The sequence below is a fragment of the Panulirus ornatus genome, chromosome 23 (genome assembly GCF_036320965.1).
Source record: "Panulirus ornatus isolate Po-2019 chromosome 23, ASM3632096v1, whole genome shotgun sequence".
NCBI classification, from domain to species: domain Eukaryota; kingdom Metazoa; phylum Arthropoda; class Malacostraca; order Decapoda; family Palinuridae; genus Panulirus; species Panulirus ornatus.
Genome location: NC_092246.1, coordinates 15,927,645 through 15,944,450, shown reverse-complemented (window position 1 = coordinate 15,944,450; position 16,806 = coordinate 15,927,645). Strand labels below are relative to the sequence as shown.

The following is a 16,806-nucleotide window of genomic DNA, read 5'->3' as shown; positions in this document are numbered from 1 at the left end:
CAAGAGTTTTGGAAAGAGGGGCAAGTATGAAGTCTGTTGTGGATGAGAGAGCTTGGGAAGTGAGTCAGTTGTTGTTCGCTGATGATACAGCGCTGGTGGCTGATTCATGTGAGAAACTGCAGAAGCTGGTGACTGAGTTTGGTAAAGTGTGTGAAAGAAGAAAGTTAAGAGTAAATGTGAATAAGAGCAAGGTTATTAGGTACAGTAGGGTTGAGGGTCAAGTCAATTGGGAGGAGAGTTTGAATGGAGAAAAACTGGAGGAAGTGAAGTGTTTTAGATATCTGGGAGTGGATCTGGCAGCGGATGGAACCATGGAAGCGGAAGTGGATTATAGGGTGGGGGAGGGGGCGAAAATTCTGGGAGCCTTGAAGAATGTGTGGAAGTCAAGAACTTTATCTCGGAAAGCAAAAATGGGTATGTTTGAAGGAATAGTGGTTCCAACAATGTTGTATGGTTGCGAGGCGTGGGCTATGGATAGAGTTGTGTGCAGGAGGATGGATGTGCTGGAAATGAGATGTTTGAGGACAATGTGTGGTGTGAGGTGGTTTGATCGAGTAAGTAACGTAAGGGTAAGAGAGATGTGTGGAAATAAAAAGAGCATGGTTGAGAGAGCAGAAGAGGGTGTTTTGAAATGGTTTGGGCACATGGAGAGAATGAGTGAGGAAAGATTGACCAAGAGGATATATGTGTCGGAGGTGGAGGGAACGAGGAGAAGAGGGAGACCAAATTGGAGGTGGAAAGATGGAGTGAAAAAGATTTTGTGTGATCGGGGCCTGAACATGCAGGAGGGTGAAAGGAGGGCAAGGAATAGAGTGAATTGGAGCGATGTGGTATACCGGGGTTGACGTGCTGTCAGTGGATTGAATCAAGGCATGTGTATGGGGGTGGGTTGGGCCATTTCTTTCATCTGTTTCCTTGCGCTACCTCGCAAACGCGGGAGACAGCGACAAAGTATAATAAATAATAAAATATAAAATATATCATTATCTTGTGGAGGCTAAGGTGAAGATTTGTATGGGTTTTCAGAAAAGAAGAGTGAATGTTGGGGTGAAGAGGGTGGTGAGAGTAAGTGAGCTTGGGAAGGAGACTTGTGTGAGGAAGTACCAGGAGAGACTGAGTACAGAATGGAAAAAGGTGAGAACAATGGAAGTAAGGGGAGTGGGGGAGGAATGGGATGTATTTAGGGAATCAGTGATGGATTGCGCAAAAGATGCTTGTGGCATGAGAAGAGTGGGAGGTGGGTTGATTAGAAAGGGTAGTGAGTGGTGGGATGAAGAAGTAAGATTATTAGTGAAAGAGAAGAGAGAGGCATTTGGACGATTTTTGCAGGGAAAAAATGCAATTGATTGGGAGATGTATAAAAGAAAGAGACAGGAGGTCAAGAGAAAGGTGCAAGAGGTGAAAAAGAGGGCAAATGAGAGTTGGGGTGAGAGAGTATCATTAAATTTTAGGGAGAATAAAAAGATGTTCTGGAAGGAGGTAAATAAAGAAGCATAAGACAAGGGAACAAATGGGAACTTCAGTGAAGGGCACAAATGGGGAGGTGATAACAAGTAGTGGTGATGTGAGAAGGAGACGGAGTGAGTATTTTGAAGGTTTGTTGAATGTGTTTGATGATAGAGTGGCAGATATAGGGTGTTTTGGTCGAGGTGGTGTGCAAAGTGAGAGGGTTAGGGAAAATGATTTGGTAAACAGAGAAGAGGTAGTAAAAGCTTTGCTGAAGATGAAAGCCGGCAAGGCAGCAGGTTTGGATGGTATTGCAGTGGAATTTATTAAAAAAGGACGTGACTGTATTATTGACTGGTTGGTAAGGTTATTTAATGTATGTATGACTCATGGTAAGGTGCCTGAGGATTGGCAGAATGCGTACATAGTGGCATTGTACAAAGGCAAAGGGGATAAGAGTGAGTGCTCAAATTTCAGAGGTATAAGTTTGTTGAGTATTCCTGGTAAATTATATGGGAGGGTATTGAGTGAGAGGGTGAAGGCATGTACAGAGCATCAGATTGGGGAAGAGCAGTGTGGTTTCAGAAGTGGTAGAGGATCTGTGGATCAGGTGTTTGCTTTGAAGAATGTATGTGAGAAATACTTAGAAAAGCAAATGGATTTGTATGTAGCATTTATGGATCTGGAGAAGGCATATGATGGAGTTGATAGAGATGCTCTGTGGAAGGTATTAAGAATATATGGTGTGGGAGGCAAGTTGTTAGAAGCAGTGAAAAGTTTTTATCGAGGTTGTAAGGCATGTGTACGTGTAGGAAGAGAGGAAAGTGATTGGTTCTCAGTGAATGTAGGTTTGCGGCAGGGGTGTGTGATGTCTCCATGATTGTTTAATTTGTGTATGGATGGGGTTGTTAGGGAGGTGAATGCAAGAGTTTTGGAAAGAGGGGCAAGTATGAAGTCTGTTGTGGATGAGAGAGCTTGGGAAGTGAGTCAGTTGTTGTTCGCTGATGATACAGTGCTGGTGGCTGATTCATGTGAGAAACTGCAGAAGCTGGTGACTGAGTTTGGTAAAGTGTGTGAAAGAAGAAAGTAAAGAGTAAATGTGAATAAGAGCAAGGTTATTAGGTACAGTAGGGTTGAGGGTCAAGTCAATTGGGAGGTAAGTTTGAATGGAGAAAAACTGGAGGATATAAAGTATTTTAGATATCTGGGAGTGATTTGGCAGTGGATGGAACCATAGAGGCGGAAGTGAATCATAGGGTGGGGGAGGGGGCAAAAATTCTGGGAGCCTTGAAGAATGTGTGGAAGTCGAGAACATTATCTCGGAAAGCAAAAATGGGTATGTTTGAAGGAATAGGGGTTCCAACAAATTTGAATGGTTGCGAGGCGTGGGCTATGGATAGAGTTGTGCGCAGGAGGGTGGATGTGCTGGAAATGAGATGTTTGAGGACAATGTGTGCTGTGAGGTGGTTTGATCGAGTAAGTAACGTAAGGGTAAGAGAGATGTGTGGAAATAAAAAGAGCGTGGTTGAGAGAGCAGAAGAGGGTGTTTTGAAATGGTTTGGGCACATGGAGAGAATGAGTGAGGAGAGATTGACCAAGAGGATATATGTGTCGGAGGTGGAGGGAACGAGGAGAAGTGGGAGACCAAATTGGAGGTAGAAAGATGGAGTGAAAAAGATTTTGTGTGATCAGGGCCTGAACATGCAGGAGGGTGAAAGGAGGGCAAGGAATAGATTGAATTGGATCGATGTGGTATACCGGGGTTGACGTGCTGTCAGTGGATTGAATCAGGGCATGTGAAGCGTCTAGGGTAAACCATGGAAAGCTGTGTAGGTATGTATATTTGCGTGTGTGGACGTGTATGTATATACATGTGTATGGGGGTGGGTTGGGCCATTTCTTTTGTCTGTTTCCTTGCGCTACCTCGCAAACGCAGGAGACAGTGGCAAAAAAAAAAAAATATATATATATATATTTATTTATTTTGCTTTGTTGCTGTCTCCCGCGTTAGCGAGGTAGCGCAAGGAAACAGACGAAAGAATGGCCGAACTCGCCCACATACACATGTATATACATACATGTTCACACACGCACAATATACATACCTATACATCTTAATGTACACATATATATACACACACAGACATATACATATATACAAATGTACATAATTCATACTGTCTGCCTTTATTTGTTCCCATCGCCACCTCGCCACACATGGAATAAGAACCCCCTCCCCCCTCATGTGTGCAAGGTAGCGCTAGGAAAAACACCAAAGGCCCCATTCGTTCACACTGAGTCTCTAGCTGTCATGTAATAATGCACCGAAACCACAGCTCCCTTTCCACATCCAGGCCCCACACACTTTTCATGGTTTACCCCAGACGCTTCACATGCCCTGGTTCAATCCATTGACAGCACGTCGACCCCGGTATACCACATTGTTCCAATTCACTCTATTCCTTGCCCGCCTTTCACCCTCCTGCATGTTCAGGCCCCGATCACTCAAAATCTTTTTCACTCCATCTTTCCACCTCCAATTTGATCTCCCACTTCTCCTCGTTCCCTCCACCTCCGACACATATATCCTCTTGGGCAATCTTTACCCACTCATTCTCTCCATGTGCCCAAACCATTTCAAAACACCCTCCTCTGCTCTCTCAACCACACTCTTTTTATTTCCACACATCTCTCTCACCCTTACATTACTTACTCGATCAAACCACCTCACACCACATATTGTCCTCAAACATATGTAGAGTTAATTACCTTATTGCACTTTAACAATATTCATAATCCTTTACATACCTATGAGACCCATCATAAACAAGAACATTGTAAAAAGGCTGTTTAGTCTTGTATTGAAGATTATGTACGCCCATCCGACGCACCCATTCAGCTGGCATTTTGCACTCCTGTAATTCATTAATATATATGTTAGAAAGTTATAAAAATGCATACTGTTGATCTCAACTGCCTTTGGAAACTATCATACCAAGAACATTTTCCTGAAACTGACTCTGAATGAGAATATTTCCAAGGAATAAAGGAACTGAAACAGATGTATCAGGTCAAGTTTCATTCAGTTACATATACACATGGTGTATCTGCTGTAAATGGTGGAGATTCTAAATCAGAAGGAGAAATATTTTCCTGATGTACAGAGAAGACCTGAAGCTAAAACCCCACTTTAGAAGCAGAGTAAAAACCAAATGAAAAGTACATACAGGTACCTGCTCATATAGAAGTAAAGACTGCTCTGACTTACCTGAAGAACTATAAAGCCCCTCAAGAAGATGGAATTACATTAGAACTCCACAGGTATATAGGAATACGAAGTAATTGGAAAATGTATGAACTAGTTAAACTCATATGAAATATAAGAATAAATACCTAAGCCACAAAAATGAATAATTATACCATCACACATGAAAGGGAACATGCAAACTAACAAATCTATAATTATGATAGTCATAATTAATTCTGAGACTTACCACAATGCATGATATCTATACTATTTCAACTGGATGTAGAAAAATCATAGTGAACAACATTCCACATACAGGAAGAACTCCAAACTATTATCACAAGAAACAATAATTCATCATACACCAATGACGAAGATATGAAGGTCCAGAGGCTGAAAGAAACCTGCAATATCTTGTTACCATTCCAATAAACAGTAAGTAGTATCTGACTGCAAATGAAAAAGCTCATGGAAGAAACAAGGGGAGCTAGAATAAACTAAAAGCAAATCAGAATCGGAGAAACAAAAACAGTGTCTACAAACACTTACAGGTCTCGTTCACTCTAAACCCATTAAAAGAAAACTGAGGAAATTCTGCTAAGAATCACAGCAGCAAATAAGAGTTACTGTGAGGATAGGGAGTTCAAAATTCTAGTCATATATTTTCTACATATTGTGAGAAGTGACTCTAATGGGCAGGAGCAGTGGGCTGGAAACCTTCTCCTCCAGCATTATCACTTTCCAAAAACAGGAAACGAAAGAATTTGTTCCCGAAGGCTCAGGCTGTGGTATCTGGTCGTATATGGCTGTAGCAAGAAAAAAGTTAAGATCGGTGCTATGTTTGAGAAAAGAAACCAGGATGTCCTAGCTCTGAGTGGGAAGAAAGTTGATGGGGAAGGTGGTACAGTGGTTCATGAATGCTTGGGGAAATGGAGTAAAGTTCAAGTGTGGTAATAAAAAGTGTGGTTGAGAGAGCAGAAGAGGGTGTGTTGAAATGGTTTGGTCACATGGAGAGAATGACTGAGGAAAGATTGACCAAGAGGATATATGTGTCTGAGATGAAGGGAACGAGGAGAAGTGGGAGACCAAATTGGAGGTGGAAAGATGGAGTGGAAAAGATTTTGAATGATCGGGGCCTTGAACATGCAGGAGGGTGAAAGGCGTGCAAGGAATAGAGTGAATTGGAACGATGTGGTATACCGGGGTCAATGTGCTGTCAATGGATTGAACCAGGGAATGTGAAACGTCTGGGGTAAACCATGGAAAGTTCTGTAGGGCCTGGATGTGGAAAGGGAGCTGTGGTTTCGGTGCATTATTACATGACAGCTAGAGACTGAATGTGAATGAAAGTGGCCTTTGTTGTCCTTTCCTAGCGCTACCTTGTGCACATTTGGGGGGAGAGGGTGGTTATTTTCATGTGTGGCGGGGTGGCGATGGGAATGAATAGAGGCAGATGGTATGAATTATGTACATGTGTATATATGTATATGTCTGTGTGTGTATATATATGTATACGTCGAGATGTATAGGTATGCATATTTGCGTGTGTGGATGTGTATGTATATACATGTGTATGTGGGTGGGTTGGGCCATTCTTTCATCCGTTTCCTTGCGCTACCTCACTAACGCGGAAGACAGCGACAAAGCAAAATAAATAAATAATAATTACTTTTCTGACATGAGCTGAGTGAGTGCTTAAGCAGTTTTGATGCAAGAGATCAAATAATCATGCTAAGGAAACTGAATGTAAGGTTGGAAATTATATTATAATTTGAGGAATGTGGGAACCCTGGTAAAATTACAAGAAAGAGCTTGTCCAGTTGTATGTTAAATGAAGGAATGGTGACTTGGTATACATGGTTTACAAAAGTGCATACATACATGTAAATGGGGTTGGAGATCCTTGGGCATTACTGGATTAAGAGCTGACTGAAAAGCATGCCAAGGAGATGTTGGATGTAAATGTACTAAGTGGGGCAACAAGTGGACTGTCTGACCATTTCTTGATGGAAGTGTGAAAGTTTGTAGTGGTCTCAGAAAGAGGAAATGGCATATTTCTGAGAAGAAAATGGCACAAGGTGAGAGTAAATGAAGCAAGAGTTGAAGAAAAGGGGAAGGTATTTTGGGCAAGGTAATAAGAAGAGTATGGATGAAAGAGATAAAGAGTGTGTGCTGCAATGGCTTGGACATATGGAGAGAATAAGCGAGGAGAGGTTGTTAAAGAAGGTATGCATCAGAAGTGGAGGTGGACAAGGACAAGAAAGACATCTATTTGGAGATAGAAGGATGCAGTGAAGATTTTGAGCACTTGGGGTCTGTACATGCAAAAAGGTAAAAGGCATGCATAGGATAAAGTGAATCTGAACAATATAGTTTGCATGGGGTGACTTGCTGTCAATGAACTGAACTAGGGTGTATAAGGGAGCTCGGGAAAACCAGGCCTGGTTGTGGAGAGGGAACAGTATTTTGGGTGCCTTACAACTTACAGCTAGAGAATGGATGTGAGTAAATGATACCTTTTCTATGTTCCAGGCAAGTGACAGAAGTGATTGGGAATGCAGCTGAGTTTCTCAAGAAAATGAAGGATAGTAATGAATGAATACTGGTTAGCCACACTATTCAATGTTTGTTTAGCTGGGTCTGATGCCAGAGAACTGAAGCAATGTATAATGCAGAAAATATCTGGATAGAATTCTTATCAAACCATGCCAAGGATAGGGGAGCAGGAAGAGGCGAGTTGAGATGGAGTTAGTAATAAGGACTGATGAATGTGTTTGAGGAGGTGGTGGTGGATGTAGTGTGTTTGGGATAAGGTGACATGCAGATTAAAGAAAGTCCTGGCCAATAGTTTGGAGACAAGAGAGGTAGTGAAAGCCTTGTATAACATGAAGTGTGATAAAGTGGTAAGAGTGGATGGGATAACATATAAGTGTTGTAGATTGTTTAGGCCATTTAGCTTTTGTGTGACCCAAGGCAAGGTACTTGAGAACTGGCAAAATGTAAGTACATTGCTCTTGTGCAAACATAAGGTGAAAAATCAATGCTCAACTTATAGATCTCTGAACAAGATGGTTGTCATTACAGTAGACTGGCCATCACTACTTGAATCTTATTTTTGTTATACTTCAGGCATTTGATTCACTCCACCTTTAACTCATGTACGGAAATGAAGATCTATACCTAAGAATAACTACCTGTACGATCACAATTTATCTTACCTTATCCCATCCAAATATAACACACAAAAAGTTGTATTTCTTATGCCGCATAACAAGTCCTGTTGCAAAAACAATTTCTTTGCTTCTCTTGTTGGGAGTAATGAGCTTTGGTGCATCCCTCTGACTCTTCAATATCTGCTCACAGTCTATCAACATGTCCTCAAGAATAGAAGAAGGACCTTGAGTTAGTAGACGTCGACATCCAATCACAATGCGGTCATAGTGGATCTCCAATGTGTAGTATATCCTACAAGAAAGACATGTCTTAATAATTTATTTAGTACAGTATCAAACTCTGTCGCTGTCTCTCGTGTTAGCGAGGTAGCGCAAGGAAACAGACAAAAGAATGGCCCAACCCACCCATGTACACATGTATAAACACACAGACATGTCTTAATATACATACATATATATGCTCATAACCATGAGGAAAATGAAACATGATAAGCTCCCAAGTGCACTTTCATGTAATGATCACAATGTCAAAGAATTACTTGGTTTATATATATATATATATATAATATATATATATATATATATATATATATATATATATATATATATATATATACATTTTTTTTATATATTTTGCTTTGTCGCTGTCTCCCGCGTTTGCGAGGTAGTGCAAGGAAAGAGACGAGAGAAATGGCCCAACCCATCCCCATACACATGTATATACACACACGTCCACACACGCAAATATACATACCTATACATCTCAATGTACACATATATATACACATACAGACACATACATATATACCGATGCACACAATTCACACTGTCTGCCTTTATTCATTCCCATTGCCACCTCGCCACACATGGAATACAATCCCCATCCCCCCTCATGTATGCGGGGTAGCACTAGGAAAGGACAACAAAGGCCTCATTCGTTCACACTCAGTCTCTAGCTGTCATGCAATAATGCCCGAAACCACAGCTCCCTTTCCACATCCAGGCCCCACACAGCTTTCCATGGTTTACCCCAGACGCTTCACATGCCCTGATTCAATCCACTGACACCCACGTCAACCCCAATATACCACATCGATCCAATTTACTCTATTCCTTGCCCGCCTTTCACCCTCCTGCATGTTCAGGCCCCGATCACTCAAAATCTTTTTTGCTCCATCTTTCCACCTCCAATTTGGTCTCCCACTTTTCCTCGTTCCCTCCACCTCCGACACATATATCCTCTAGGTCAATCTTTCCTCACTCATTCTCTCCATGTGCCCAAACCATTTCAAAACAACCTCTTCTGCTCTCTCAACCACGCTTTTTTATTTCCACACATCTCTCTTACCCTTACATTACTTACTCGATCAAACCACCTCACACCACACACTGTCCTCAAACATCTCATTTCCAGCACATCCACCCTCCTACGCACAACTCTATCCATAGCCCACACCTCGCAACCGTACAACATTGTTGGAACCACCATTCCTTCAAACATACCCATTTTTGATTTCCGAGATAATGTTCTCGACTTCCACACATTCTTCAAGGCTCACAGGATTTTCGCCCCCTCCCCCACACTATGATTCACTTCCGCTTCCATGGTTCCATCCGCTGCCAGATCCACTCCCAGATATCTAAAACACTTTACTTCCTCCAGTTTTTCTCCATTCAGACTTACCTCCCAATTGACTTGACCCTCAACCCTACTGTACCTAATAACCTTGCTCTTATTCACATTTACTCTTAACTTTCTTCTTTCACACACTTTACCAAACTCCGTCACCAGCTTCTGGGGATAGGGGAGAAAGAATACTTCCCACGTATTCCCTGCGTGTCGTAGAAGGCGACTAAAAGGGAAGGGAGCGGGGGGCTGGAAATCCTCCCCTCTCGTTTTTTTTTAATTTTCCAAAAGAAGGAACAGAGAAGGGGGCCAGGTGAGGATATTCCCTCAAAGGCCCAGTCCTCTGTTCTTAACGCTACCTCGCTATCGCGGGAAATGGCGAATAGTATGAAAAAAAAAAAAAAAAAAAAAAAAATGAATATATATATATATATATATATATAGGGGATAGGGGATTAAGAATACTTCCCACGTATTCCCTGCGTGTCGTAGAAGGCGACTAAAAGGGGAGGGAGCGGGGGGCTGGAAATCCTCCCCTCTCGTTTTTTTTTTTTTTTTTTTTTTCCAAAAGAAGGAACAGAGAATTGGGCCAGGTGAGGGTATTCCCTCAAAGGCCCAGTCCTCTGTTCTTAATGCTACCTCGCTAATGCGGGAAATGGCGAATAGTTTGAAAGAAAAGAAGAAAAAGATTTATATATTTATTTATTATGCTTTGTCGCTGTCTCCCGCGTTTGCGAGGTAGCGCAAGGAAACAGACGAAAGAAATAGCCCAACCCCCCCCCATACACATGTATATACATACGTCCACACACGCAAATATACACACCTACACAGCTTTCCATGGTTTACCCCAGACGCTTCACATGCCTTGATTCAATCCACTGACATCACGTCAACCCCGGTATAACACATCGCTCCAATTTACTCTATTCCTTGCCCTCCTTTCACCCTCCTGCATGTTCAGGCCCCGATCACACAAAATCTTTTTCACTCCATCTTTCCACCTCCAATTTGGTCTCCCTCTTCTCCTCGTTCCCTCCACCTCCGACACATATATCCTCTTGGTCAATCTTTCCTCACTCATTCTCTCCATGTGCCCAAACCACTTCAAAACACCCTCTTCTGCTCTCTCAACCACGCTCTTTTTATTTCCACACATCTCTCTTACCCTTACGTTACTCACTCGATCAAACCACCTCGCACCACACATTGTCCTCAAACATCTCATTTCCAGCACATCCATCCTCCTGCGCACAACTCTATCCATAGCCCACGCCTCGCAACCATACAACATTGTTGGAACCACTATTCCTTCAAACATACCCATTTTTTCTTTACGAGATAATGTTCTCGACTTCCACACATTCTTCAAGGCCCCCAGAATTTTCGCCCCCTCCCCCACCCTATGATCCACTTCCGCTTCCATGTTTCCATCCGCTGCCAGATCCACTCCCAGATATCTAAAACACTTCACTTCCTCCAGTTTTTCTCCATTCAAACTCACCTCCCAATTGACTTGATCCTCAACCCTACTGTACCTAATAACCTTGCTCTTTTTCACATTTACTCTTAACTTTCTTCTTCCACACACTTTACCAAACTCAGTCACCAGCTTCTGCAGTTTCTCACAAGAATCAGCCACCAGCGCTGTATCATCAGCAAACAACAACTGACTCACTTCCCAAGCTCTCTCATCCCCAACAGACTTCATACTTGCCCCTCTTTCCAAATCTCTTGCATTTACCTCCCTAACAACCCCATCCATAAACAAATTAAACAACCATGGAGACATCACACACACCTGCCGCAAACCTACATTCACTGAGAACCAATCACTTTCCTCTCTTCCTACATGTACACATGCCTTACATCCTCGATAAAAACCTTTCACTGCTTCTAACAACTTGCCTCCCACACCATATATTCTTAATACCTTCCACAGAGCATCTCTATCAACTCTATCATATGCCTTCTCCAGATCCATAAATGCTACATACAAATCCATTTGCTTTTCTAAGTATTTCTCACATACATTCTTCAAAGCAAACACCTGATCCACACATCCTCTACCACTTCTGAAACCACACTGCTCTTCCCCAATCTGATGCTCTGTACATGCCTTCACCCTATCAATCAATACCCTCCCATATAATTTACCAGGAATACTCAACAAACTTATACCTCTGTAATTTGAGCACTCACTCTTATCCCCTTTGCCTTTGTACAATGGCACTATGCACGCATTCCGCCAATCCTCAGGCACCTCACCATGAGTCATACATACATTAAATAACCTTACCAACCAGTCAACAATACAGTCACCCCCTTTTTTAATAAATTCCACTGCAATACCATCCAAACCTGTTGCCTTGCCGGCTTTCATCTTCCGCAAAGCTTTTACTACCTCTTCTCAGTTTACCAAATCATTTTCCCTAACCCACTCACTTTGCACACCACCTCGACCAAAACACCCTATATCTGCCACTCTATCATCAAACACATTCAACAAACCTTCAAAATACTCACTCCATCTCCCTCTCACATCACCATTACTTGTTATCACCTCCCCATTTGTGCCCTTCACTGAAGTTCCCATTTGCTCCCTTGTCTTACGCACTTTATTTACCTCCTTCCAGAACATCTTTTTATTCTCCCTAAAATTTAATGATACTCTCTCACCCCAACTCTCATTTGCCCTTTTTTTCACCTCTTGCACCTTTCTCTTGAACTCCTGTCTCTTTCTTTTATACGTCTCCCACTCAATTGCATTTTTTCCCTGCAAAAATCGTCCAAATGCCTCTCTCTTCTCTTTCACTAATAATCTTACTTCTTCATCCCACCACTCACTACCCTTTCTAATCAACCCACCTCCCACTCTTCTCATGCCACAAGCATCTTTTGCGCAATCCATCACTGCTTCCCTAAATACATCCCATTCCTCCCCCACTCCCCTTACTTCCATTGTTCTCACCTTTTTCCATTCTGTACTCAGTCTCTCCTGGTACTTCCTCACACAAGTCTCCTTCCCAAGCTCACTTACTCTCACCACCCTCTTCACCCCAACATTCACTCTTCTTTTCTGAAAACCCATACAAATCTTCACCTTAGCCTCCACAAGATAATGATCAGACGTCCCTCCAGTTGCACCTCTCAGCACATTAACATCCAAAAGTCTCTCTTTCGCGCGCCTATCAATTAACACGTAATCCAATAACGCTCTCTGGCCATCTCTCCTACTTACATAAGTATACTTATGTATATCTCGCTTTTTAAACCAGGTATTCCGAATAATCAGTCCTTTTTCAGCACATAAATCTACAAGCTCTTCACCATTTCCATTTACAACACTGAACACCCCATGTACACCAATTATTCCCTCAACTGCCACATTACTCACCTTTGCATTCGAATCACCCATCACTATAACCCGGTCTCGTGCATATATATATATATATATATATATATATATATATATATATATATATATATATATATTTTTTTTTTTTTTTTTTAGCTTTGTCGCTGTCTCCCGCATTTGCGAGGTAGTGCAAGGAAACAGACGAAAGAAATGGCCCAACCCACCCCCATACACATGTATATACATACGTCCACACACGCAAATATACATACCTACAGACCTTTCCATGGTTTATCCCAGACGCTTCACATGCCCTGATTCAATCCACTGACAGCACGTCAACCCCGGTATACCACATCGATCCAATTCACTCTATTCCTTGCCCTCCTTTCACCCTCCTGCATGTTCAGGCCCTGATCACACAAACTCTTTTTCACTCCATCTTTCCACCTCCAATTTGGTCTCCCTCTTCTCCTCGTTCCCTCCACCTCCGACACATATATCCTCTTGGTCAATCTTTCCTCACTCATTCTCTCCATGTGCCCAAACCATTTCAAAATACCCTCTTCTGCTCTCACAATCACGCTCTTTTTATTTCTACACATCTCTCTTACCCTTACGTTACTTACTCGATCAAACCACCTCACACCACACATTGTCCTCAAACATCTCATTTCCAGCACATCCATCCTCCTGCGCACCACTCTATCCATAGCCCACGCCTCGCAACCATACAACATTGTTGGAACCACTATTCCTTCAAACATAACCGAGATAATGTTCTCGACTTCCACACATTCTTCAAGGCTCCCAGAATTTTCGCCCCCTCCCCCACCCTATGACCCACTTCCGCTTCCATGGTTCCATCCGCTGCCAGATCCACTCCCAGATATCTAAAACACTTCACTTCCTCCAGTTTTTCTCCATTCAAACTCACCTCCCAATTGACTTGACCCTCAACCCTACTGTACCTAATAACCTTACTCTTATTCACATTTACTCTTAACTTTCTTCTTTCACACACTTTACCAAACTCAGTCACCAGCTTCTGCAGTTTCTCACATGAATCAGCCACCAGCGCTGTATCATCAGCGAACAACAACTGACTCACTTCCCAAGCTCTCTCATCCCCAACAGACTTCATACTTGCCCCTCTTTCCAAAACTCTTGCATTCACCTCCCTAACAACCCCATCCATAAACAAATTAAACAACAATGGAGACATCACACACCCCTGCCGCAAACCTACATTCACTAAGAACCAATCACTTTCCTCTCTTCCTACACGTACACATGCCTTACATCCTCGATAAAAACTTTTCACTGCTTCTAACAACTTGCCTCCCACACCATATATTCTTAATACCTTCCACAGAGCATCTCTATCAACTCTATCATATGCCTTCTCCAGATCCATAAATGCGACATACAAATCCATTTGCTTTTCTAAGTATTTCTCACATACATTCTTCAAAGCAAACACCTGATACACACATCCTCTACCACTTCTGAAACCACAATGCTCTTCCCCAATCTGATGCTCTGTACATGCCTTCACCCTCTCAATCAATACCCTCCCATATAATTTACCAGGAATACTCAACAAACTTATACGTCTGTAATTTGAGCACTCACTCTTATCCCCTTTGCCTTTGTACAATGGCACTATGAACGCATTCCGCCAATCCTCAGGCACCTCACCATGAGTCATACATACATTAAATAACCTTACCAACCAGTCAACAATACAGTCACCCCCTTTTTTAATAAATTCCACTGCAATACCATCCAAACCTGCTGCCTTGCCGGCTTTCATCTTCCGCAAAGCTTTTACTACCTCTTCTCTGTTTACCAAATCATTTTCCCTAACTCTCTCACTTTTCACACCACCTCGACCAAAACACCCTATATCTGCCACTCTATCATCAAATACATTCAACAAACCTTCAAAATACTCACTCCATCTCCTTCTCACATCACCACTACTTGTTATCACCTCCCCATTTGCGCTCTTCACTGAAGTTCCCATTTGCTCCCTTGTCTTACGCACTTTATTTACCTCCTTCCAGAACATCTTTTTATTCTCCCTAAAATTTAATGATACTCTCTCACCCCAACTCTCATTAGCCCTTTTTTTCACCTCTTGCACCTTTCTCTTGACCTCCTGTCTCTTTCTTTTATACATCTCCCACTCAATTGCATTTTTTCCCTGCAAAAATCGTCCAAATGCCTCTCTCTTCTCTTTCACTAATACTCTTACTTCTTCATCCCACCACTCACTACCCTTTCTAATCAACCCATCTCGCACTCTTCTCATGCCACAAGCATCTTTTGCGCAATCCATCACTGATTCCCTAAATACATCCCATTCCTCCCCCACTCCCCTTACTTCCATTGTTCTCACCTTTTTCCATTCTGTACTCAGTCTCTCCTGGTACTTCCTCACACAAGTGTCCTTCCCAAGCTCACTTACTCGCACCACCCTCTTCACCCCAACATTCACTCTTCTTTTCTGAAAACCCATACAAATCTTCACCTTAGCCTCCACAAGATAATGATCAGACATCCCTCCAGTTGCACCTCTCAGCACATTAACATCCGAAAGTCTCTCTTTCACGCGCCTGTCAATTAACACGTAATCCAATAACGCTCTCTGGCCATCTCTCCTACTTACATAAGTATACTTATGTATATCTCGCTTTTTAAACCAGGTATTCCCAATCATCAGTCCTTTTTCAGCACATAAATCTACAAGCTCTTCACCATTTCCATTTACAACACTGACCACCCCATGTATACCAATTATTCCCTCAACTGCGACATTACTCACCTTTGCATTCAAATCACCCATCACTATAACCCGGTCTCGTGCATCAAAACCACTAACACACTCATTCAGCTGCTCCCAAAACACTTGCCTCTCATGATCTTTCTTCTCATGCCCAGGTGCATATGCACCAATAATCACCCATCTCTCTCCATCAACTCCATCAATAAAAAAAGATATATATATATATATATTATCCCTGGGGATAGGGGATTAAGAATACTTCCCACGTATTCCCTGCGTGTCGTAGAAGGCGACTAAAAGGGGAGGGAGCGGGGGGCTGGAAATCCTCCCCTCTCTTTTTTTTAAATTTTCCAAAAGAAGGAACAGAGGGGGACCAGGTGAGGATATTCTAAAAAAGGCCCAGTCCTCTGTTCCTAACGCTACCTCGCTAACGCGGGAAATGGCGAATAGTTTAAAAGAAAAGAAAATATATATATACATATATATATGTATATATATGTATGTGTGTGTGTGTGTGTATATGTGCGTGTGTATGTGTATGTGTATGTGTGTGTATGTGTATGTATATATATATATGTATATTATCCCTGGGGATAGGGATGAAAGAATACTTCCCACGTATTTCTCGCGTGTCGTAGAAAGCGACTAGAGGGGACGGGAGCGGGGGGCCGGAAATCCTCCCCTCCTTGTATTAACTTTCTAAAATGGGAAACAGAAGAAGGAGTCACGCGGGGAGTGCTCATCCTCCTCGAAGGCTCAGAGTGGGGTGCCTAAATGTGTGTGGATGTAACCAAGATGTGAAAAAGGAGAGATAGGTAGTATGTTTGAGGAAAGGAACCTGGATGTTTTGGCTCTGAGTGAAACGAAGCTCAAGGGTAAAGGGGAAGAGTGGTTTGGGAATGTCTGGGGAGTAAAGTCAGGGTTTAGTGAGAGGACAAGAGCAAGGGAAGGAGTAGCAATACTCCTGAAACAGGAGTTGTGGGAGTATGTGATAGAATGTAAGAAAGTAAATTCTCGATTAATATGGGTAAAACTGAAAGTTGATGGAGAGAGGTGGGTGATTATTGGTGCATATGCACCTGGGCATGAGAAGAAAGATCATGAGAGGCAAGTGTTTTGGGAGCAGCTGAATGAGTGTGTTAGTGGTTTTGATGCACGAGACCG

The 16,806-nt window shown here is 42.4% G+C and overlaps 1 protein-coding gene across 4 annotated transcripts in view; it reads right to left on the bottom strand.

The window, feature by feature from the left end:
- Positions 1-16,806, bottom strand: part of LOC139756821 (F-box only protein 21-like) — a 150,379-nt gene that overhangs the window by 7,302 nt on the left and 126,271 nt on the right. For all 4 annotated transcript variants that reach the window (XM_071676639.1, XM_071676640.1, XM_071676641.1 and 1 more), the window contains 2 exons: positions 7,912-8,158; positions 4,255-4,361 (listed from right to left, as the gene is read on the bottom strand). In XM_071676639.1, coding sequence (XP_071532740.1) covers positions 4,255-4,361; positions 7,912-8,158 — 354 coding nt within the window. The remainder of the gene's footprint in view (positions 1-4,254; positions 4,362-7,911; positions 8,159-16,806) is intronic.